At 33.8% G+C, this 26,326-nt stretch overlaps 1 protein-coding gene and 2 long non-coding RNA genes across 16 annotated transcripts in view; all 3 read left to right on the forward strand.

The window, feature by feature from the left end:
* The first annotated feature begins 155 nt into the window (after positions 1–155).
* Positions 156–17,023, forward strand: LOC147763371 (uncharacterized). 3 transcript variants are annotated; one of them, XR_015332883.1, is made up of 5 exons: positions 156–3,231; positions 4,870–5,460; positions 11,065–11,206; positions 13,395–13,438; positions 13,772–17,023. It is a non-coding gene; the product is annotated as an uncharacterized LOC147763371 (long non-coding RNA). The 3 variants fall into 3 exon arrangements; XR_015332884.1 differs by lacking the exon at positions 13,395–13,438; XR_015332885.1 differs by lacking the exons at positions 156–3,231; positions 4,870–5,460 and adding an exon at positions 10,715–10,950.
* LOC147763372 (uncharacterized) lies at positions 5,467–7,551 on the forward strand. Its single transcript, XR_015332886.1, has 2 exons — positions 5,467–6,102; positions 6,751–7,551. It is a non-coding gene; the product is annotated as an uncharacterized LOC147763372 (long non-coding RNA).
* Positions 17,024–17,316: 293 nt separating the features above from the next.
* Positions 17,317–26,326, forward strand: part of LOC106172352 (uncharacterized) — a 32,471-nt gene continuing 23,461 nt past the window's right edge. For 5 of the 12 annotated variants that reach the window (XM_087004782.1, XM_087004784.1, XM_087004793.1 and 2 more), the window contains exons 1-8: positions 17,318–17,656; positions 19,552–19,872; positions 22,969–23,122; positions 23,431–23,613; positions 23,919–24,151; positions 24,315–24,398; positions 24,827–24,880; positions 25,885–25,996. In XM_087004782.1, the coding sequence (XP_086860908.1) occupies positions 17,558–17,656; positions 19,552–19,872; positions 22,969–23,122; positions 23,431–23,613; positions 23,919–24,151; positions 24,315–24,398; positions 24,827–24,880; positions 25,885–25,996 (1,240 nt within the window). In that variant the 5' untranslated portion in view covers positions 17,318–17,557. Of the gene's footprint in view, positions 17,657–19,551; positions 19,873–22,968; positions 23,123–23,430; positions 23,614–23,918; positions 24,152–24,314; positions 24,399–24,826; positions 24,881–25,884; positions 25,997–26,326 lie in introns of all 12 variants that reach the window. The other 7 variants (XM_087004788.1, XM_087004791.1, XM_087004794.1 and 4 more) reach the window with 3 other exon arrangements.

Genomic DNA, 26,326 nt, shown 5'->3' on the forward strand with positions numbered 1-26,326 from the left:
GTTTGAGTCACCATCAGGCAGGTATTTTATATAAAACGCCAGACCATAATGATATTGATCCAAAGGTTTGTGGCTATTGTATTGGAGTTTGAAATTAATGCAAGAAATCAATTTGAACTCAGGTGCACAACCTAGGTATTAAAGGTGTGTACTGACAATGAGACTCTCTGCATCCTTGAGTTACCTTTTATTTGCACAAGCTTAAGAAAAATAACGACAAGCAGTACTTGCTTTGGTTTCGGATCGACTCAGTCAATTGAATCGAAGCAGCGTGGATAATCAGCCATTATTAGCATGTAGTTGTGTTATTTCTCAGGTGAAGCTTGGTTCACACATGGACAACAGTCTAACCTAGGTGGTCGAGCTAAGCGTTTTCTGACCCTACCCCATGGGAAGGAGGAGGGATTTATCTGCATCACTGAGTTCACACAGCTCAATTTATAAAAGAAAATGAGGGTGAAATTTGTAAAGATGTCTAACTCTTAAAAAAAGTTGCCATAGGACAGGTGCTCAAGCATTACCAAACCTCTAGAAGTGACTGCAACTTGAAAGCCAGTTGCATGTTATTTACAGTATGTGTCAAATAAAAGACAATAATTCTTGATCATAACAAAGAAGTTGACAAAGCAGGGTAAAAAGGATATGAATGTCATGGAAGCTGGTATGCTGTTTTGAAGTTGGGGGAGTGATCGCTGCAGAGCGATGCTATCAGTGTCAAAGTTGAACATCATTGCCTAGAAGAACCCAGTTGATAACAACATTATTGCGTGTCGCATGCATCATGCTTACCTACCATTACATTGGCAAGTCACCTCGGGGTTGTACCCACCATTATTGGCCCTGTGTGCTTTTTAATGGGAAATATAATATGGGGAAACCGCAATGGAAAATGGGATCACACAAATTTGAGCTATAACCAAGAGCAAGAATTTTGCATGAGCGGGTTCCTGTCTATGAATTCACCGGGGGAAAAGTTTTAATATTACAGACGTCGGGGTCATTCTTTCATTCCTTTCTTTCCAACTTTCCTCCCTAGTGCCCTGGGCCAGTCCTCTCTCTCTTTCTATTTATAATATAATCTGTATTTTTGAATTAAAGCAGATTGACTTCTGGATTATGTTGATCAACAAAAGAGGGTGGCTTCAAATTTCAAGGTGTATACAGTATGAATCATCTCCCACAGACTGGATGCACAAAGTTGTTTTGTCAGGTGGGAACCATATCTTTACTGAAAGAGATCAACTGTCTTCTGTTCTCAGTGAAGAAGACTGTCAAGCAAAAAAAAAAAAAAGGAATTTTGATGCAGACAAGACATCCAGAGAGACACCTGTGAATATCTAAACCTTAGGTACTTGTTTGGATATAAAAACAAAATTAGTGCATATAACCCAATTTTTGATTTTGAAATCTGTGAAACAACCTGCTGGAGAGATGAGTGAAAGGTAGACGAGCTGTTCTAAAAAAAAAAAAAAAAAAAACATTTCAGCTACAGTGGCCCCCAGATTGCACTCTTGCCTTCTTGGCCCAAAAATACTCTTGGTGAATGATTGGCATGGCAAAATTTATAATTGGCACAAAAGAAGCCTTAGGAATAAGTGTTATCCCAAGCATAGTTTTATCATTTCTGAATTTTGAGCATTCATCTCAATATTTAGAGCCTTTTATACTTTTCATCAAGTTAACTGGAAACTATTACCTGGCATAAACAAAGTTGTAATGGAGCCCCCCTATGTTTATGTCCACAGCATGTTGTCATTGAAAGGCTTGAAGGTTGCCATGGTTATAAAAAGTGATCTCCATAGCAACTGTGTAATCAGGGGTAATTGGGTGGCTCACTTTTAGCTGTACAGAGTCCAAATGTTTCCTGATAGCCAACTTGTGCTTGACCTAGGTGGTTGGGATTGTTAGAAGGGGAGTCTTTTGTTCAGGGGGGCAATACAACAGGATCCTATCTTTAATCTGGACTTGGATATTTGCAGTTGAAATAAAAACAATTTATATGATAATCTACAGCATGCAGTCTGCATTCAGGAGCATATGGCATTTTAATGGCAGTAATTTGTTATTCTAAGTCGTGTAAACCATGCCACCCTCATAAAATGCTTTCATTGAAAATGCTGCAGATATCATGGGCAAAAGTCTGGATAACATATCTTTGCTGCCAGGTTTTAAGATTGACTTGCCATGATAGGTTTTCCAGAGTTTCTGTTTTTGTGTGGTCTTGTTTCCTGGCTAGGAATGATAGGATTATTTTCTTCAGTGAGCCAGTTGAGTTTTTTTTTTCTAGATTTCAAAGCCAGTAAAGATATTGGAAAGATTCCCATCCACCTTTTAATTCTCATTTGTCAGTTTGTTATAATATGGCTGCCTGACATCTTGATTTTTTCACTCTGACAGTTCGGGAATGCATTCAAATGGGTGTCATGCCTCAAGCTGCATGTGGGCGATGATAGGGAGAAAAAAAATTGAACAGCTGTATAATTTTCATTTTAATGTGCATCAAAATCAATTCAGTTGAAAATTTTAAAAGTTGTCATGAGTTGTTTGATAGATTAATGTCATCTTCCAAGCTAACAACTGGTATGTTTTTTTTCTCATGCTAGTAATTAAAAAAAAGATGATATGAAATTTAAGTTTGTAATTGTGGAGGCACTTTTTGATGATAAATGACTGAAAATCATAATGGCTGAAAACATTGATACTTGTGTTCTTTTATCAAATCACATAAACACCTGTACTCCAGAAAGTAATCAGTTTTGTTGACAACTTGGCAAAATTTAATGATGTAATGACCCCAGTTATTTTTCACCGTAATTTTCTCAGACATCCATAGAAAAAATTTCTGGGAGAAAGCTCTGCCCTTTCTATGTCAATCATTGAAAGAAGTTGTAATTAATCCTCCCCAACTGTGTCTGTCTGTCTCACAGCAGACAATCGTCTGCTTTTTTCTCCATTCCATTTCACTCACTAGATTATGCTGACAATACTGGTGGTATTGGCTGAGAATCCCAATTAAATGCAAATGTGACATGTCGGTCGTGACCTCCCTCTCAGCTATACCCATCTTTTCCTGTCATGAACAAAGACTTGGAGACAACACCAGCTGCAGCTGTTGAAAACTAGACAACTGCCGCTAAGAAGTTCAGCTCTGGGTTGACAGGATATTTTATTCCAAAGGATGCATGCATTATACATCAATTAAATTGTAGTGGTTCAAAAGAAAGGGAGATGGTATGTAAGGGTTTAGTTCTCCAGCAGGCATCGTATTTGAAGAATCATGTGTCATATGAAATTTGAGTTTATGATATTTTGGTAAAGAAAAGGAAATGGTTGAAAATAATTGAGTCTGTTATACCCACTGTGCTTTATCTGAAAAATGAGTCACAATGCAATATTTCTACTGTCTGGCATAATAGGTTTTAAAAATTGCATGGCCCCAAACATCTCACTCTTTATTTTTCATCATTCTAATAAAAGCGAATGATCCATTTTATTAGCACCTGCTGCTTTAATGTAGACCCATGATATATAGAACTAACATTCAATCTCACATCATGCAAGATCCTGAATAATGAAAGATATTGCTTCATCTGCCCTTTCTGTCCCTTACAGCATCACCACATACACTTGCCCAAAACATCAATACTTTCAATCAGACTTGATGTTTACTAACCTAATCATGCATGCATAAAATACTCGAGTGAAATACATTAATTGAAATTGTGACTTTATTGTGAGATGTTACTCTATCTCATTTCATGCAGGAGAGATCAGTGGAAGTAATCAAATGAAAACTTGTATTGAGTGGATGCAGTGATTACTTTGAATTCAGAGGGATAATATTTGATGAGCTGATGCAAACATTACAGATGTCTGCCTTTGTGGACAGACCAGCCTTCATTTGTGTGGGACTTACTTAAACACCATTTTTTCAGACAGAAAGTCAAATCCTTGCATATTTTGGTTCAAGAGATTGGTGAGGGGTTACTTATTTGCCAAAAGAAAAAATTAATCTTGAAGATCCTCGCGTAAAATAACACATAATGTGTGGTTACAGTATTGAGTTGCACACACACACACACACACACACACACACACACACACTTAACTTAAATAAACTCCTTAAATATTCAGGTAAAACATAAAGGCACATACTAGTATATCAGAGATTTCTATTTGTAGGACAAAGAGTCGCTGTACATGTTGTAGGGCTTCTACAAAGGCTAATGACTTGTCAGGCTATTTAAGATCTATGAGAAGAGGTCAGGGAAGGCCAATGGTCAGTGATAAATGTGAAGGGGGAGGGGCAATGTAATAAGGGTACACTGCTCAAGACCTTTAGTACCAAACCGAACATTTTTAGTGTTGGTAATACATGTGTGTAGTCTGGAATGAGATGGCATATAACCATGCTCAGCTGTCAACTTGATCAGTTAATGAGCCTAAAAACAATCAAATGTGATTTATGAATACCACACTAGCACAAAAAGTGCAAATAGTAATTTCTCCATAATGCAAAAAAAAAAAGATCAAAATTGATTAAGTACTTTTAGACAAATTCATTAAGTTGCTATTTATTATGACTTTTTATAGGAACTTTACATGGCAGTTTCTTCATTTCTTGAATTTTATTTACTTATTTATTTATTCATTAATTTATTATTATTTTTTTATTATTATTATTATTTTTGCAGTATATGATTTATATGATAATGGCCCATTGTGGAATACACATTTCTTTTAATTGTTGCTACTATATCCATTTTACATCCTAAACTGTAACATTTAACATACACTTTACACAATCTATAGTATTTATTCTCATTGAAAAAATATTGCACCTTTATTCAAGGAGTCATTATATTACAGGTAACCAGTGGTGTCTGAGCATCCCCCCTTCTCCTGCCAAAAATGCCCAGAAATTACCATCTGCAACTGAATAGGAAACAATGTGATAGCCTGGACTGATTAAACTGATATTAATGATGGTGTTATTGATCATGCAGAAGGTAATAAAAGAGAGAAACAAGAAGCCAAGTATATGTATTGAATATAAATATGCTCAGGTTAGACCTGTTCCCACCAGTTTTGACAGATTCATTTTTTAGACCTGAATGGTGGTAGCAGATGCATAGACCCCCTCCCCCTCCTCACACACACACACACACACACACACACACACCAATGTAATCCCCAAGGTGTGATCAGCACAATATGGGCAGTTGGCACAACTTCTTGGAGTACATAGGGGGATTGCAATCAAGTTTTTGCAACCTGAAATGAGGTCAAAATCTGTTTATATTAAATCTGATGGTACACAGAACTTAAAAATGTTTGTCTGGTGAGATATACATGGTGTGGTGCTATATTTATGTATATAGGCACTAAATGGTATGTCAGTCAGGACAGGGAAAGGAACCAGCCCTGTCTGGAAGCATGATTGATTGCTGTAAACATGAGGTAATGGGGTTTCAAAGCAAAATATCTATAAACACCCTTTTCCATGTAAAGTTTTAGAGTAGTAAAGGTTTGTGTATATTAACTTGAAGTGGGACCCTGTATCTTCAAGTGGGTGGAGGTGTTTCACAATGATATGCAGATTTCAGAAAATCAATAAATGCATTTTATGTTTATTCAAACAAGTTTCTAATTTGTACCTGGAGGAATTAATTAAGTTTGCCTTTCAACTACTTCATGCACTGAATACAAAATTGTAAATATTTCATTAAAAAGAAAAGTCTGGTAACAATTGTAGTAGTGGACCACCCAAAGCACTAAAAGCTTTTTCTAAATTTCTTGAGTGGGGTTCCTGTGGTTTCTTTTAATTTACAACATGCATGTAATGTTTTGTCCATTTCACAGGGAAAAAATGGAAGAGTAAAAAAGAAAGGCTAAATGAGACTTTGAAACTTAAACTTTAATTTTTTTTCTACTCTAGCTGAAAGCTTTTAAGAAAAAGAGATGGGCTGAAATGTGAAGCAAATCTTTCTTTTCCAATTTCTACCCCATTAAGGGGTGGTGAATCTGTAATGAGATGGCATGTGAGTTATCCAGCAAAAACAGCATCCAAGGGATTTCTTGGCTGTGGATGTATTTGTTCAGGTAAAGGCAGACGTGAAGTTTAATAGAGAACCAACGCACATACAGGAAGACCAAAAACAAGACCTGTTTTTGATGAAAATTCCCTGTTATTGTGACAGCTGGAAGTGAAAAGTGGAGTAGCATCCCCTAATTGCTATGTCTTGGGGCAGTTTACTTGAGGTGTCATTGATAAAAAAAGACACCTGAAATCATATCTACTTAAATTTTTGGATAGTTGATTTTGTCTCTCTTGTACAGGATTTGATAAACAAATGGAAATTAAAAGTGAAAATTATAGTCCTGCCTAAAGGAGATTTGGAAGATAGAAAAGACACAGATGGCATTTTTTTAAAAAAATTTATAAGGACATATCACTTTCTGTTATCATCAAAGCATTCCTCTTGATGTTGTGCTGTACAAAATTTAGATTCGACACTATGTAATATAACAAATAAGCAAATTTAGGCCATTTAGATCTGTCTGGCATTTAGCAAGGAGGAAGTATATTTCTGCATGCAGACCTTTTGTAATTTAAACCCCCCCCCCCCAAAAAAAAAAGAAAAAGAAAAAGAAAAGACATGAAAGCAAATAATGAGTGAAAAACATATAATTGCATTAAATGTATAAAAGTCATTCCAGAGTATAATCCCTTTTTTTCATTCTCTTCAGGTGAAAGAAAGGCAACTCTTTAACTAGTGAATGTTTCTGTTCAAGAGAGTATATGGTTGGTTGCATACCTTATGCTGTACGACTCTGATGAAAAACAAAACACTGACAAGATAGAAAGTTCAAAGGAAACACAGCAACCAATTTTTATAAATTGTTTTCAGGTTGTTTTACTGTTGGAAAGTACTTATTACACACTACTATACATTTAACTGTTTTTACAGAACATGTCTTGTGAGAAGGAATGATTGGTTTGGAACAGAGGAAATAAAGGGAAACACACTTTTCAGGAAAATTTTGATTTTTTTTTCACAATTTCAATTCATTCATGTGAAAGGTCAGTTTATTCCACATACTTAATGGTCAAAGAAATGTTAAATGCCATACATGAAAAATACAAGTTGGTTGCTGGTAATGCAATCATTGTGGTTGAACCATGCTGTCTTCTGATGGACATTAAAGTTGCTGTTTTCTGCAAGACCACTAGCAGGCAACAATGCATGTCAATATTGACTTTTCTGATAACCTATGTTCAGTTAACCATGAAAAGTGTTGATTGTAGTGCCCATTTGTAGCTATAAGATTATCTGTCTGAGTTGTGAATAGAAAGTATTGATTGTGTGTGAAATATGAAAGAAAATTGTAACTCCCTGTTGCTTATCAGATAGCCATGGCTTAAAGCAATGCGACTAACATGACAAATGGTAAGTGATCAAGGACTAATTGCATTGTTTGTCTCTGGTTAATTGTTCTGGGTTAATTTATTGGGAAAATTCATGGTTCATTAAAGAATTTTTGATGTCATCGTGTTTGGGGCTGTTGTGTCATGAGGATCTTAAACTAATAAGTAAAAGGTGAAGTAGGTAAAATGTTGAATGGATTTTGTTAGCATTTTTCTTATTCCTATAGGTAGAATTGGATATCCAAAATAATAATAAAATTAATAATAATAATTAAAAAAAAAAAAAAAATGTTCATGTCACATTTCCCATCCACTCAAAACACTGCACACAAGTGTGTTATTAGATTAAATTGGAATTGCAGAGTTGTCTGGGACTTGCAGGTATTGGTAAACTTGGAATGCCACGCTCATTGCTCATTTTTAAAAGCATTTTGCTAAACCCCCTCCATTATCTTATAAATTTGCAGCCAGAATGCTCATTTATAATCCATATGTACCCCAGAGCACCCCAGGTATATTGTACAAACCACAGTCAATACTCTCTCTGTCTTTTTCAATAAAGGGTAATTAATTTGAAACCAAGCATGAACTTTCTCAATTCAGCTAATAGAAAATCCAATAATGCTTTTTTATTAAAAAGCAAATATTGGCCCTGTATCATAGCTATTTAAACAACATGAAAGAATGGATTCTGGTGTAAATGAACTGTGCTTTGCTGTGGATAGGGATAATTGTGCTCAGTTCACACCTCTAAATATGACTGACAGAAAATCTCAATCTACAACCAGTCCAAAATTTGTAATTCAGCACATTTGTAATTTGGTGGTGGTAATTAAAAAGAATGATAATGATAAAAAGAAGGCTTCAGTTCAAATATAAGACAAATTTTGACCAAGAAATGTAGAGCAAGAATGTGAAAAAGTGATACTTTTAAGTCGATATTACATGTACATGCATTTCTATCTAATTTTTTACAAATGTATATGCCATTTGAAATGTTGTTTTCTATAACTTATACAAGTGGCATACAAACTGCAAACAGTGTGAAAAGCACCAAGTAGTTCTAGGCCGCACCTGTAGCTTCAACAAGTGATCAATAAGTTGTCATTGGTTCACTTCTAAATATAACACTACCATAATTTACACCTTTCCTGATAATTAAAACACATTCCAAAGACCTTGTTCCATATGCTTTTCATCCAGAAATGCAACCTTATTAAGCTGGACAGAATTTTAAGGACGCAGTCCATTTTTGTCCAATTTGTTCATGCTTTTTGATAAATCATTGGAATCTTTCAGAAGATTATTTTAATGTACACAGCAGTCGCTCAAGCTTTTTTTTTAAATAACCAACTAAAAACAATCCTTTGATAAATGATTTTAGACAATATTCAAGTTATTCTGGAAGCAAAAATTAAAATTTCATTAATTCACTCATTTTAAGTTGGGGGCAAGAAAGAGGAGTTAGACATTGACAGCAATTACAATTATAAACTCATTGTGCTATCAGTAAATTACAGTACTCAAAGAATGAAAGATAACAAAATCCAAATCAGAACCCATAATGACTTTTCTTTCTTTGTAATTGCTTTTTCAGAAGCTACTTTAACTCCCTTGGCATTACAATCAAATACCTGTAACAAAAACAGACAGTGAGTTTCCAACAGAGCACCCATAATTTTGATTTAATCTTAGTTTCCATTCCAATGGCTACAGGTAGCAGAGTGGCTCTGAGCTAATAAATCATCATAAATGGCATGGTCAGTTATTGTGCTCAATGTGTGTTGATTACAGTGAATTACTTCACCATATGGGTTTCCTGTTTCCCAGCATAATAATAATGGGAAATGAAGGCTGATATACTGCCTGATTGTGCCACAGATAAAATAAGATTGTTTGTCAAATCAAGCAAGTGTCATTGGCTACTATGAGTTTTTTTTTTTTTATAAAGTCACTTGTATTATGTGTGTCAAAATTTTGAAATAGTGAACATTTTTAAAGTACTTTCACATGCAAAGTTAAATAAAAATATTTTACTTCAATTTTTTTCTCAGATAGGTTGGAAAGGAACAGAATAAAAGCTGTAGGCAGCCCATCATAAATCTGAGAAAAATATAATCATGCACCAGTACTGAAGATTTCTGTGCAGTTTGTTCTTGATGAAATATTAATTTGAGTACATCAAAGAAAGAGAGGGAAATTTGTTCTGCCATCTCCCCCCCCCCTCCCCCATCCCAATAAAAATGTAATGGGTAACCATACCTGTAGGTCTTTAAAACATGGCATGCTACAGACTTTTAGATGTAGAAGTTTGTAATGGGGAAAATGGTGGTGAACCACAGAACTTCAAAAGATTATCTAGAAAACATGCTCAGCATTAAATAAATGAAGTTTGAAGTTGACATTGTGCATTATGGGGAAAGAGGTTGTGAAAGTACAATCAAAATCTGCTTAATTGATTATTTTGTGCCAGTGATATTCTTTTTAGATATAAAATCAAAGTTTTCTCATTTGAAATGGTATTCTGTTAGTAAGTGCACATTTATATGGCCTTATCATTTTCAGTTTCAGTGTAGACAAAACAAATTTCTGCTTGATTTGAGGAGTCTGATGTGGAAATATTATCCTGCTTGTCCTTTGGGAACTTTTGTGAAACTGCATTTGAAAAGTTCACTGGATGTCATGTGATGACCTATTTTCCTCCATGGGCAGACTTAAAAGGTTCTGATGTGTTCTTTTTGATATCATTGTAATCAAATAGTTTCCAGCTCAGCATTAGTCATCCTATGCACAGTGTATGCACATCTCTGTTCCCTTCTGTAAGGTGGATTGATACAGAGCTTGTGAGTGGTTGATTGCTGTGGCATTACGTATATTAGACACATTTTTCTTTTTTAAATAGTGATATATAATCATGCTTAGAATAAGCTTAAGCGGCTTAAATGTCTTGCATGCCTACTGAAGCTGCTAAATGATAATTAATTAATTACACCCTAGCAGCTTCAGTAGGCATGACAGACATCTAAGCCGCTGAAGTTGATTGCAATTTAGCGAGAATCCTCTTGGAGATAGATTGATCCACAGTTAGTACAATAGGGTCTGGTCTCTTAGGCTTCGTTCACATGCAATGTCTATTTTCTAAATTCTATTTTCTATTCGCGCTATCTTATGATCACGGTCTGTGCACTGAATATCCCGCCGCGTAATTACTGGCAGCGCGAGCCAGTTACTTATAGTAAGTTATAGTAACTTATAGTAACTGGCTCGCGCTGCCAGTAATTACGCGGCGGGATATTCAGTGCACAGACCGTGATCATAAGACATGCCGCAAATAGAAAATAGAATTTAGAAAATAGACATTGCATGTGAACGAAGCCTAAGTCTGTATTTCACAGCTCTCAATCCCCGTCTGCAGTAGGACAGATAAAAAACTAAGAAGATGATGAAAGTTTACATCGATTCCCCTCTCTCATTGGTCATAAAGATAAAATTGAATATCGGAACAAAAACTTTAAAATCAAGTAAGTTACATGTATATTGCACATTCACTCAAGTGGTTTTTCATTTTCTGTGCAACACAGACGACATTTTTAACCTAACAACATTTTTTCTTCTCCAGAAATTTGTTATTTCAGGAAGCAGCAGTTCCTTTGGTTCCACATAACTGCATGGCTGGTGTTTGTCGAAGGAAGGCCATTGTCTCAAAGTCATTGAAGCATATCTTTGTGAAGGATGGCAAACAGACTCTGCATTCATCAACATTTTAGAAAAAAAGCAGTAAGACATTGATTTCATTTATCACCCCCCTTATTATTCATGATATAATGTGCAATGTCATTCAAATTCTTTATGCATTTCTTTACTGTAATAATAAAAAGGGAGCAAAAAAAAAAAAAAAAAAATTGTGCAGATTCTTCATCTTTCAGTGATCAGGCTTTTTAAAACTATGAGCAGTCTTGCTGTATACAATGGAACATAGAGATTGATTTTTAATTTTTGCGCTACACCTTGATCTTTTCGCTCTCTTGTTTTTTCCCTTTGATCATAACAAGTTTTATTGCTAAGACCATTTTAATGAACTCAAAGGGGAAGATCAAATTTGTGAAGTTCAAGTAATGCAGGAAATGCTAGGAGAAGTAAAAGTAGAGTATATTAATAACAAGTGAAATCAGATCGCTGGCTGGCAAAGTTTAGCCAGCAGCTAAAAAAGGAATCTTTCCCCAATAAAATTCCCATTGATAAAACAATGTAAAAGCTTTCAAGTGGATTAGTTTACGCTTCTTTGCATCTCTTCATCTCTGTCTATATGTTTCATTCCATTCAAGATTGCTTAATTAAATGAAAATGTTATCCTTATCTGCTGTGTAGTGCAGTGAATCAGAATAGGGTTTGTGGAGGGTATGTAAAGCAGATTGTACATGTACGTGGCCTATACAATTTTCCTGAATTTTTCTGTTATTTTTACAGGGAGGTGTACTCAGACTTGATTAGAACAAGGATGTTGAAGATATACATCCTTGATTAGACATAATATGTTGTATGCAAGCATTTGAATTGTAGAATTGCTTCCATTTAAGAAATAGTTTAGTTGCAAAACTGGTATGACTAATAATTGATTACATGAATAATTTTAAAAATCAGTTTGTTTCTTCTCAGACATCAAAGCTGTTTAGTGAGCTGTTATCTTGAATGGATTACTCACATCTATCCTTCATTTCATCTATAACAGATTGCTGATGAGCACTGATAAGAATTGATTTTTTAACTCCATGAATATTTGCCAACTGGCAGGTTATGATAATTTGTCCTCACAGCTGCCATTGTGAACCATGCAATTGTACTGTCAGAAGACATATGTCATGTTAAAAATGAGGATCAATAAAATGTATGTCATGTATACCGTCTCTATAAAACTGTATATATCTTGACCTCTCTCTCTCTGTACTACTGTTTAAAATGCATTATCAAGTAGTTGGAGGTATTTCACATGAGTAATAAACTCAATAATTTAGATATTAGTCTGTAGTCTCCAAGATGTGATATATTTAAAATATTTATTTTTCAGCCTACTTTAACTGTCTTGTGTAATTATTATGTAAGCATTGGTGTAAGACTTGTGAATAAATGTTGCCCTGGAAGACTTATTAGAAGATTAGATTGGTATTTCATGAAAAACCTGTATAATGCATCACACTTTTTAATCACTTTATTTCTTCGGCTTCTGTAGAGAATCCTTACTAAGTCCAACACAAATACAGATATGGCACATACAAGCCTGCTGTTCAGATGAAATGTTAGCCCATGTAATCAGATTTAATCTATGGTATTAGTTAAGGCGTGATGGGTTAGCATAACTGGCAAGCCTTAAAACATAACCTATTATACAGTTAATGTCATTAAAAGGTGATGGCATATTGACTGGAACCCCAGTATTTTTAGCCATATGGGATTATGATGACTACACCCCAGCTTGCATCATTTAGTAACCAACATCTGGACTCAGAATTATCTAGAAAATTAATAGTGAATTATAGACTGAGATCTTCATTGCAATTCCTCACACATAAATCATGAATGGTTTGATCTAGCATCCGAAGTCACTTACACTTGAGCTTTATATGTATGTTAGTATGTCCAGGTGAAAATTTAAATAAACTGCAGCGACTTGACCTAAATTTATGAAATTTACAAAATCACAAGATCAGAATTTAGAAAATTTGAGAAAAATTATGAATCAAAGAAAAATCAACATTATCTCAAATTGAAAGAATATCAATTCTACAGCTTAAACTTAAAGGCAAATAAAGTGTGTTAGAACTAACTAAAGGAAAAGAATGAATTTTCGTGGAAATTTGAGTATACTCTATCCAAACAATTGAAAAAATTACAATCTGTGAATTCCATTTTCTACTTATAACTCTCTAATTTTAACCATCACAACTAAAATTCTCCAGTCTCTTTCTAGATCTTTATGGCAAGGCAAGAGTGACTCAAAAACTACAAACTTAGGTTTGTATATTGTTATTGTGAATGCCTCATGCAGTGATTAAGGTTAAAGTGTTGAAATATCCAGAAAAATTAATATCTTGCTTTATCGAGATCTAATGCTCAATCTGTGTTTTTAAAGAAGAAAAAAAAAAAAAAAAATTCAATTTGACCTAAAGGACTACAAGTCCATTTACTATGTGTTTCTTTCTATTTAAATATTTTAATAATGGATTTGATACATTAAAAATCTTCTGTAAAAATGCTCCAAATGCTTCCCAATGATAATAGTACAATTTTGGCTGGACAGCAATCAATCAAGGCACTCCTTTACAGCTTTGTTTTTTTTTCTTTCAGTTACATCCAGTAGTATGCTGACATCTGCTCAACTTTAATGTTCCATGTCCCAAACAGGAAGCTCTTGAACATGTCAGGCTTTAAAACTGCTGCCAAAATATTTTCAGACATGAGCTTTTGCATGTTTCTCACAGAAGGAAAGCTTACAGATTTTGTTTTAAAGGATACCTCTTATTGTACATATGACTATCATTTCTTAAAGGAAATTTGGATGGAGTGGGGTGGAAGAAAATGCTATGGCAACTCAATGAAATTAAATGTGGAGATATTTTTCTAACATAACCTTTAGCCTGTCATTTATCTTATCATTGCTATGCACAATGGAAGAGATTATTAAAAGTCAAAGAGCATATTTCAAAAGACGTGTTAAAATTTTCAAACTAGTTTTGGGTTGAACAACTTCCTCCCCTGTGCAGTATATTACTGAGATGGAACTGTCAGTGGATGAAAACAAACAAGACTGCTGTGATTAATGAAAGTTACCTGCAGATGTAGTAACTTCCTTTGATCTTGTCCAAATTTGGGTGCAAGTTCAGCCAGAAGTGAATTTAAATGAGTTTATTTATGCTTTCTGTAAAAGCACAGCTTCCTCAGTAAATGTTGTTTGAAAACCGGAGTATTTACTTAATGTGTAATGACCATTGTTGATTTAATCAAAAGTAAACTCTTAGTCACTATGTTTGGTAGTATTGTGGCTACCTTTTTCATGAGACAGGTGAAAGTATTATGAAAATTCAAAGCACTGTTTTGATTCCAGTGGATATTCATTTATGAAATATTTAACTGCCCTATGAGGAACTGGAAATCAAATCACCCCTCCCTTTTCAATATAGGAGAGTTTTGATTGAGAGCATCAGATATGTATTAACTAAATGGAAGTGCTCTTAGAATATGTGAGCCTTTGGGAATTTGAAATGGGCTTTAGGCTTTTATGCAGCTTTTATCAAGATCTTATAAGTTCATTTCACTTAAAATCAAAAGCAAATTTACTAGCTATACGCAACTGCACAGAAACTAAGTTTTATATAAGAAAAAAATGAATAATAATGATAATTTATTTTATATATGGCACATTCCATTTAGGCATTAAAATCCCAATATGCTAGAAATGACAAAATAAAAGCTTAAATCATAAATTGCTTATTAAAGTTATACTTCTTAGTTATAAATGACAAAATACAAACTAAAAATCATAAATCGCTTACTAAAGTTATAGTTCTTACTTCTAAATTAATGAGCCTTGGAGTTACTAATGTTGATCGGGAATAATTTAAAGGCTGGAAGACTTAAAACAATAAAACTTTACTGTATCAATTACTATGAACTGATTTAGAAATGTAGATCTTTAAGAGTTTCTTTAAAAATTCAAAGTCATTCACAGTTCTTAGATCAGTAGGTTGATTATTCCATAACTTTTGTGTATATATTGTAAATGCACATTCACCATTATACTCAGTAATTGTTAGCTTTTTTTCCTCAAAAACAGAAAGTAAATGATTAAAAGTGGAAGTCTTAATGATGCATCCCTCCTGGTGTGGGAGATGAAGTTTCGATATATATATATATATATTGGTGATTCTTCTCTATGACTACTTTATCAATTATGCATAATAATTTAGACAATATCCTTTCTTTAACAAGCATCCAGTGAGCCCGACTATTAATAGCAATATAAATTATAGGCAATACATAAACACACAGACACACATATACTAATAAAATGAAGATGGACACACAGCACCATAAATGGATGACTTATTCTGTCCATTCTTATAGATGCAATATTGTAAATGTTATACAAAATTTCTGAAACATTTAAAATAGACGAATTTTCATGAATTTATAAATTTGCAAAATTGTGAGAGAAATTATAGACACTCAAAAAAACTGCACTGACAATGGGGATCAACCAAGGCCGTCAGCACTCTGTGATGTCATATGAGACTAGATAATGTACAAGAATCCATAAGGATGAAGCTGTGTGCTGGGAATGTCCTCTTGGAAATTAAGCAATCCAAAACTGATATCCCAGATATACTTAATATGTACCATTGTGCAATAAAATGTAATTCGACAAAACTATGGAGAAAATAAGCAGAAATATAATCAGGCCCGTAGCCAGGGGTGGGTTTCGGGGGGTTCGAAAGAACTGCCCCTTTTGCTGGGAAAAGGTCCACTCTGGGTAAAATTTGATCTAGGTACATTAAGTTTTTATGGGAAAAGGTCCACTTTTTCAGAAAAAGAACCCCCCTTTTGAAATTGCTGGCTACGGGCCTGTATAATGATCCATGGTTTAATTCTGTCAGCTTATATTGGTTGCTGTAAATGAACTTGTTAGTCTGCCATTATTTCTGATCCCACTCTCCTCCAAATCTCGGGAAATCTCGATTGATTTAATGCTTAGTCATGGGACTTGGGGCAATCTCAGAAAATCCCTATTATTCACTAGCAAAAAATCAAAAGTATAAATGTAATAAGTGGTATAATCAGTTGTTGAAACTGGATGAGTAGTGTCACAATGTTGCCTCGCGCATTAACTGTTTAGATTCAGTCCCATGGGTAACATTATACAGTGCAACTGTTAACGCAATATTTCAAATTGTGCATTGCCCTTTCATATGATATCCCTTAAGTGTTACTGTCATTTATCTGTCCAGGGAATCTCAGAAAGAAACAGACATCCCTCCCCCCTTACATATACAAAATGTATGAGTAAGAAAGCCCTCATTTTTTAGTGCAGACTGTGGACATTAAGGTGAGTTCAGGAGCAGATGGCACACCCTCCACTCTCCACCCTCCCTTACTTTGCCTACCCCCCACCCCCCACCCCCACCCACACTCAAATAAAACGAGAGAGAGAGAGGTCCTGGCTGCATGCTGGACTTGCCATATATATATATATATACACACATATGACAATCCTTAATATTCATCATTAACAGGCAGTTTGATTAACTACACATCTCAGATGTAGCTTTATTGAGTAAATCCAAGTAGTGTTCAGTTTTATGGCAGGATAATATGCATAATGATAGCCATATTAATACAGTGTCACTGACATTTATTAGCTAAATGCTAATGGCATACTAGTGGTTTGTGTAGTTGTGTTAGTCACACAATTGTGGCATGAAAGTACCTAGTCTAAATTTCTGAATTATAAGTCTGTACTTTCCACCTTAAGTGTAGATGAATGTAATATAAATCAATGCTAATTTTTTAATGAATAATAATTGCAATTAATTTGCACACTTAGGCCTACAATAATCAACTTTTTGTTGGTAAATTTTTTCGCTTATCACAAAACTTTAAAAAGTGGAGTGGTTAAGGATACAAATAAATGTTTTAATTTTATGAAAAATTACACTGTGGACATTCTCTCATTTCCCCAGCGTAGCCATGTCACATTGCTTGGAATGCTCCTTACCTGTCACCTACTGCAACACAATCTGCAAGTACCATAATTTAGTGACTTCACCTCTACCACAATCAGCAATTCCTGACTGGAGCAACTGCTGCACGTGACGTCACGGGCACCCAGCAACAGCAAACAATATGGAGGGCAGCGGATGTAGGACGTCTCATTGTCAGTTAATAATCGATTTTATCACTCACTGCCAAGAAACCAAATATTGGAGTTAAAATGGAGATAAAATGACCTAGTGATGTTATATAAGAGTTGTCGATCTATTGTCTGGGTTTGGGAAAAAGTCTAACGCAGTTGAAAAACTTTGGATGAAACTTCGTCCAGTTGTGGCCCCGTTCTCAGACTCGAGAAAGCATTGAAAGATGACAAGTGGTTTGATGAACCTGTCGCTCCTCAGCCGAGGAATCGGGGAAGTGCAACAAAATGGACACGAAAAAGTGGAGGTTAAACTTGAACCTGAGGTAGTTTTAATTAGTAAGCATTTTATGGTCAGAATTTTATATTGTATATAATTAGATTTTGAATTATGGGCTATTTGGTGTGATGGCCCTGAAAGGATCGCCTTTATGGTTATTTGGCCTTTAACGTGTTGTTGCAGTTTGACGGTGATTATTGCAAATAGAATGTAAATAAGAAAATTGTCAAAAGTAGTTTTTATCAGGATTATTACTGCCATTACGTGCAAAAAAGGAATAACTAATTTTTTTTCTTTTTTTTATGTGATGACTGATGAGCCTAATTTTTTCAATATATACACTGTCTATTTTGAACATTTCGAATAAACACATTTATTTATTAAGTATAGTTTTGTTGATGGAGCAAGCATCTTGTGAAGATGTGGTTTATACTATTTTTTTAGTAAATTATACTAAAATTTGACTGTAATGACTAGAAGAAAATAATTGGTTGAAATAATGAATTAAATCCTAATTTTTAAAATACTCTGTACAACAGCAAGTGCTATTGGATGATTAGGATGTTGATCTGGTTGGTCAACACAACATGTTCCTAACCGGGAGATGGACAATCGCTAAAGATGTCATAATTACTACCCTGTTACAAATCAAAAGGACTTTGTAATTACTGAGTTGGATAATCAATAAATTTTGACTAGCGTTGTGAAGTAGAATAAAATGCAGTAGCCAGATTTTATTTACATGTATATCTGAAATCAATATTAGACTTTCAAGGTGCACTTGAAACGCAGACCAAAATCGATCAATGGAATAAATATATTTTTTCATACTTGTTAAGGGCTGTATATAATTGTATGTAATGTCAAAATGACTTTTCATTGACATGAGTCTTAGTTGTCCATAAGAGGGACATTGAATTCTTAGATGCCACCTTATTAAAGCATACAGTGATGCCCTAAATAATGTAATTCTTAGATCTAATAGAAGTGACAAAAGGCATTACATCTGAAGTGCTTGTACTAATGCATGATGGTGTGTTGAAACATTCGTACAAGTGTAATATTGACCGCAGGGTTGAATTAAAATTTAAAAGTATATTTTGCAAATTTTGTGATTGTTTCTAATAGGAAGTAACAAAAATTTGCTTGTACAGTAAGAGATATGACTCAGATATTTTTTGTAAAGAGCTATTACCAGGAATTGTTTCTATTCATGTGTAAGCCCTTTGATAAGTATGCTTTTAGACCACACAGGGCTGATTACTTGGAACTAGTATTGATCAGTCTTACTGTGTAATCTTCATTGCCTGGAAACTAGAAACATTTTTTGCCACAGCACATAAAATAAACTGGAAAAGATCAATAAAATGACTAGGGTGATTATTACAGATATGTTTTGATATGGAAATTAAATTAAAAGTGACCAGTTAGTAGATGATTTGTTTTGCCTGAATTAATTTATATGGAAGGTGCTTTATCTTTTTTTTTACACTTTGAAATGCTCAGGCATAAAAAGATTATATCTTAATTTAAACCGTTAAATTATAGAAATAACATGGCAATTTTTACACTCCAATTTATATCAATATTTTTAAAAATGTAATTTTAGGTATATTGTAAATTTGTGTAGCAGATAAGTATTGTTACACTTAACAAAAAATTACCAGAACGATCCAAATCTACATCTCTTTTCACCTTTGTCCACTTTTTGCAGCAATTTAGATATTTAGCAGTATTGGGGACAATAGAAAGAATTTCCCCTCTCCATTGATTTTTCCTTTCATAAAACTTTCTGCCACTTAATTCACTAATTAATGAGCAAGCATTTTACATGATGGTAGAAAATACGTAGAAATAAGGGAAGATACTGCAAAATTTCTATTAGCTTATGTTTTTTGACATTTTATGATTTAAATGTATACTTTAATTTTGTCTCCACAGGATTACTTCAATTGGGCAGATGATCCTAAAAGACTGTACCTCCCCCCTATACAACCCAAAGTGGCCTTTGAATCACCAAGGTCCATGGGAAACAACAAGTCACCAAGAGAAACACATGAGGTGCATTTACCTAAAACTTTTACAACAAGGAAAGGAGCTCTTTTGTTATTCTCAGAAGACATGCTGCTTCACAGTAAACATGGACATGGGCACAGAAAGCACAGGAAAAGGAGGCATCATGTCCATTCTAAGAGCTTAGATGATATAGACTTCAGAACAGTGGAAGATTTTACAAAGTCCATATTAGCGTATGGAGGATCGGTGAGTATGAGTGAAACAGGATTACTAAAGGAAGAGTTAATTAATGCAGCTGTCATTAAATATTTCTAAGTAAGTGGTTATAACTTAGATTTGAGATTGCTCAAAAGACGAAATAATTCAATCAGCTTTTAACTAAATTTTTCAAAGAATTTTTTGTATAGCTACTTAATTTAACCTATTTTAAACTGTGAGAGTATGAGTACAAAAGTATATTATATTATATTATATTATATTATATTATATTATATTATATTATATTATATTATATTATATTATATTATGTTATATTATATTATATTATATTATATTATATTATATTATAAGTGGTAGCCCCACTATTTGTTCAGGTTAGAATATTTGAAGTCCAAATTTCTATACCATAGACATTCTTTAACAGTGCTAAAGTGCAGCTCTCAAGGAAAGAGTGACACATGCCTCACATAAACTTCAGGGTAAAAGTCTGCTACTTCCTCCAGTTTCACGTGAAATAGACTAGCTAGGTCATTTCATTTGGATGTGATTCAAGTCACAATGTCAGATATTTATTGTGTCATTGCAGTAATGTGCTGTATAAAAGAAGCAATCATGCATAAGCACCCATGTCCTACTATTTTGATCAGTTGTAACAATTTTCAGTTGTTAAAATTGTAATTTGATTTTTCCTGAAATAAGCATATACTAGTGAGCTTAGGGCAGGTAAGGTGCTCATGCACATGTCATGATGCAAGTGCACATTCCTACATCCCCTCTTGTAAAACTCAGTGGAAAATGAAGCCTGGGCACTGTATCTGAAAATAATAATAATAATATATTTATTTCAAGTCTAAAATCCATAAAATGTTCAATAGACTGTACAACATAAAATACAAAGAAGTTTATAGATAAAAATGGTTAAGATATATTTTATATAAATAAGAGCTAAACTAACTTAATTGTAATAAACAGTAATTAAAAGTAAAAAATCCAAGGTTTCTTTAAAATTATAAAATTTAAGATTCATGAATAAAATGTCTTAAAAATATGAGTTTTTAATTCCTTTTTAAAAGATTCTTGTGATTCTATTTGTCTAATAAAAATTGGCAACTTATTCCACTCTACTGGTGCAGCTACACAAAATGATATGTCACCACATGATTTTAACCTTGATTTTGGAACTTTCAGTAAAAGTTTGTCACTAGACCTCAGGGATCTTTGAGGGCTATAATGTTTGACTAGATCAGTTATATATGGTGGAGCTAGATTATAAAAAGCAGCATGTGTAAAAACTAAAACCGTAAATAAAATTCTGGCCCTAACTGGTAACCAGTGCAGATGCTTTAAAATTGGAGTGATATGGCAATCCCTAGGCTGTAGCATTAAAAGCCGTGCTGATATATTCTGGATGCGTTGTAATCTTTTGATCTTATCATCTGGACATCCATATAATATAGAATTGCAATAGTCTAGCCTGGAAGTTACCAATGAGTGTATAACAGTAGCAGCAGCAGATTGATTCAGATGTTTCCTTATGGTGCCAATATTCCGAATGTTGAATAAACAAGACCTTGTGATGTTGGAGATCTGTTTGTCCATTGAAAGTGTAGAATCAAAGTATACTCCTAAATTTTTTACATGGGGGGAGGAAAATGCCATACTAGCTCCAATTTTAAGTTGCAAGTTATGAGCAAGGCCCTTGTTGTGGGGTTGAGTAATGACTAAAAATTCTGTTTTTCCATCATTTATCTTCAATTTGTTTGAAATGAGCCAACCTCTGAGGTCTGATATGCAATCAACAATTGTGTGAAACAAAAATATTTCTCATGATATATGATTTGTAATATAATGTGAAGGACTGTACCCTTGAAAAGTTGCCAGATCATCATTCAGATTAACCCCCCTTTACCAGTGTAGAGCAGAAAATATTATTTTGTTGGTAGTGCTGTTGTTGACTCAGTCATTGTAGGTTGCTGTTTTGTTAATTCACACCGGAGGCTGATATTTGTCCCATATTTACTGATGTTTACTCATGGGCTACGAGTTATGCAGGCAGCTTAGTGTTCAACACTATGTAGGGCCTCTCCCAGTGTGTTTTGTTTGCATTTCATGCATGACATAAGTATTGTTTACTGTAATCCATTCAGCCCATACGCCATTACAGAGGGCCTCTTACATTGCATTTCAGTTTAGGAAAAGAAAGGTAGAGAGTGGCCTTTTTAATGGAGTGCTTTTAGATTGCATTTCAGTTACTTAAAAGAAAAATAGAAAGTGCTCTGTTGGGGTCCTCTTTTCAGTTAGGCATTTGAATCGCAATTACAATACAATATATGTTTTCTAATGTTTGAAGTCTAGGAGCATGGTAGAATAGGTCCTAGGGCGTGATAGGTTAAATGGAGGGATTTCTTGGCAATTATTACTTATTCTCATGAGTCTTTTTAGTGGTATATTTTCAACACACAGGGAATGTACTGATTTGAACTTTCTGAATTTTTTTTCTATTCACGTTATACTGATGCCAACAACATTTGCTGTTGAGGTTGTAGCATTCCTTTGAAGAAAAAAGTGACAGTGCAAACAACTTCAAAAAATGACCAATAAGATGTTTGTGATTATAGCTATACGGATACATGCAACAAAGACTCAACAAAGTATTAGAATACTACTAACTGCAGTAAATACTTATGAAATCTAAAAACACACATGCATTTTTATAGCCTTATTCAGTGTCACTGTTGTTCATTGTCACATTTGCACTTTTGAAAACACCAAAAAAGCTATCTGTATCTCTCCAAATTGATATTAATTAATATAAATAGATTCATGCCAAGCTATCTTTACAAATTTGCTTATCTTTTTTGAATTTGCATTTTAAAGAAAATAATCAAAATTCCAAGGACAGTAGCCAAATGGCTTTATCCTTATTTTTCTATTCATTGATTCATTGTGAAAAGCACTCTGTCAGAACTCTTTAAATAGTTTAATTTTGACTTTTTGAGCATCTCTTCTACTTTGTTAAACCATTTCTCAATACAAATTGAAGGATTAGAAGTTGTGAAATCAAATTTTCCCCTTGAAGTTGAAACTCTTTCTTCATAAAATATTTATCTTATTTTTTATCAGGGCAATGATCATATCAGCCTGAAATTTTTACGTCCAGGAATGAAGGACCTTCTTCAAGAACATATGATCCGTCCAGGTTTTTCAGCACGCCGTTATCTTTCCAGCTGGACTAAATGTTTAGATGACTCCGTGCTGGGAAAACTCACTAGTCAAGGTAATATTAGCAGCCTCTGTGATTGACTGCCATAAATTGAAGTTTTACTGTGCCAGTTACAAAAAAAAAAAAGTTTTATTGGCCTTGTCTTACTTTCCATGTTGATAAATTTTGAGGTTGCTTTTATATAAAGTACTTTTAAGATATATATCACGCCAATGTAATGGTCATGAATCAATAATAAATATATACAAATGACTTTAAAAGTACACATGAAAAACTACTCAGTCATCTATAATACAATTGCATTTTGTTATCTCTGTTGGGTATTTTAGAGCCCATGTTGAGTTATGAATGGTTTTCTCCAGGTTTACTTAGTGACAAGAGTCTTACAGAGACCAACCCTCTCCTGCCGAACCTACGCAGGAGAATCAATGACAATCTGTCCCAGATACCAGGTCCTTACAGACTGATGAGACAAATGCTTATGTCTCCAGGGAGCCTGTCAGGGTACATGTTTTATAGAATGAGGCCAACCACACAAGAATCAGGTACATATGATTTAATTGGGAATTATCTTGGAAAAAGGCAATTGTATTTTCTTACTGATTTTGATTTTTAGAAATGTTTGGTTTTTAACTGGTGCATTTTACTATGTTTGCTCAGTTCCATACATTACAAGATCACTTTTATGCTAATTAAGCAGCTCCATTTCAGTTCAGTCATGCAAAAAGAAGTGTATGTGTAAGATTTTTAAATATTGGACTGCATTTTTTGTAACATGACCTCTGATTTTTTAACCAAATGGCCAGTTATTGTGTCCTATGATTAATAGGCAATTACTCTTTTATTTTAGCAATCTTAGAGGTCACAGAAAAAGATGTGACTTCAGGGGAATCCCCTGCAAGACCTGGAGATTCCGTCCAATCAAACCGTCCAGATACTCGTGGCACGATAAAGATCTTCCGCCAAGAGGGGGGAGTGACTCAGGAAGTGGACTATGACGATTTAGATAAAAAGACTAAAGAACATGTTTTAACAGATTTATTGGTCAAAAGTGCAATAAGTCATGCATTGAAAAAGCAACAGGTAAAATATAAACCAGGATTAATTTTAATAAGTCATGATTACAATCCTTCAGTTATATATTCATATTTAGGAAAAATAGATATCAGAAGACACAGGAAAAAAAGTGATTGAAATCTGTTATGATACTATACCTGTTTTTAACAAGTATTTAATTTTACTCCAGGAAATGTACGAGAAATCACTGGCAGAGAAGAGAGCGAGTATATCAACAGACGCCACTGCATTTCATATGGCAGAAGCTATTGAGGTAAGTGTACAAAAATAATAAGCTCGTTAAATATATATATATACTATGTAAAATATTCTCTACTTGAGTGAATCTTGCCTGTCACAAATTTTTACTGCAAGTTTATGATGGGCAAATACTAAAAATGTGTGTAAAACTTCTAACAGTGGAATCATGATTCATTAGGCTTAAATCTACAGGTTTGAACTTTTATAATAATAATTGTAATGTTAGTTATCTGTGTGTGAAAAATTTATTCACAAACTTGTCTCACTAACATGTTTTCAACTATTTTTAAAGTTTAAGTTAATATGCATTCAACAGTACATCTTTACAAGTTTCTAATGTGTTACATAATACTAATTTGATGTAGCCATTAATGCTTACATTTTAAAAAAGTTTGATATAAACATATGTAATTATGCCCTTTTATTTTGATAATGAAAAAGCCATGGAGAAGAAACTTAACACAACTTATATATAATGGCTTAAAAGATATTAAGGTTTGTTACAAGCCAACTCTCCTTTAAAAATAAGAAATCATTAGAGTGTGCAGTGATTTGAAGATTGTATTTTTTATCATTCTCAACCTTACCTCTATCTCCCCAGAGTTCTCTCTTTACATTTGAGTTAATTTGTTTTTCACATAGATTTGTAGAACTCATATAGGATGTTTGGTTTCCAATTTGCTTATTCTACACTTTTGTCCAATTTTAACAGAATATCGTATGATATATGGAACTATCAGATATACATTTTATGATTTATTTTTAGAAGTATATGTTAAGAGATATTTTAATATTTTAAAAAACTGTAGACACCATAACCTACTACTAATTTGTCAGTGTGCTTAATAACTTTGGAATATAAATACATATACATCTCTTTTGGTAACCATTTCTTATCCTGTAATGCATGCCATTGAAAACACCTAAAATTTTAGATTCAGATTTAGTGCCTTTTATATTATTTATGTTAATGCATGACTGTAAGTTATCAATGTATGTACATACTAAATGTGAAGTCTTGACACCCATTTTCTTGTATAATTTGTTCTTACCTTATTGAATTGTTTTTGCAGTCTGTGTGCATTGTAATGTTGGATACTTATTTTATGTACATGTAATTCATAATTATTTAACTTCAGTTATGCATATGGTTTCATTAAATGGATGAATGAAAAATGAAAACTCTTTTTACTTATTTCCCCAAAATACCTACCTTGCAAACACAGTCTAGAATCCACCCTGTCTATAAAGTATATTCAGTTTCTCTATATTTCAAGAATTGTTGTACTCATTAGTGCAGTTAATATCATAGACAGTATGGTGTAACTGGATAAAATGTTGTCTATCTCGTCATCCTACAAAATTCCTGAAAAACAGCCATTACTGTGTTACCCTAATTTTTGCAGTATTCAGTGTATGCATGTATTGTATTTACACACTAAGTCCACAAATTATGAGGAACGTCAGTTTTTATGATGTCTTTCTATGATATATTTCAGAACCTTGTGAATGACAACAGCAATCAGATAGTGATAGTGAAAGGCGCCAAGCCAGCACCACCTGAAGTAGCACCTAGTGAACAGAGTACTATGCAGCCCTCCTCAGGAGAAGGTGAGTTTTTCAGACAGGCTATTAGGCATAACTTCTACTCTGTCATTCAATTTTCAATTCACTCAATACACCCTTTAGTTATGAATAAGCAGCTCATTATTTATGAAGAGAGAATAACATAACATGGTTTTTCCTGGCCTCTTCATTATCTGTCATCATTCGAGATGAATATAGACCAGTAACAACATTCAGGTGGGAATTTTTTCCGAAAAATTTAATGACCAGACAAAAGGAATGGAAAAACGCCAGACATGCAGTAAAATAATAACTTTCCCAATGTTTTTGTAGTACAACAAAATATTAACTCAGTGAATGGAAATGCTGATGATG

Source organism: Lingula anatina, chromosome 2, assembly GCF_051362555.1.
Source record: "Lingula anatina isolate TDL-2025a chromosome 2, LinAna3.0, whole genome shotgun sequence".
Classification (NCBI taxonomy): Eukaryota; Metazoa; Brachiopoda; class Lingulata; order Lingulida; family Lingulidae; genus Lingula; species Lingula anatina.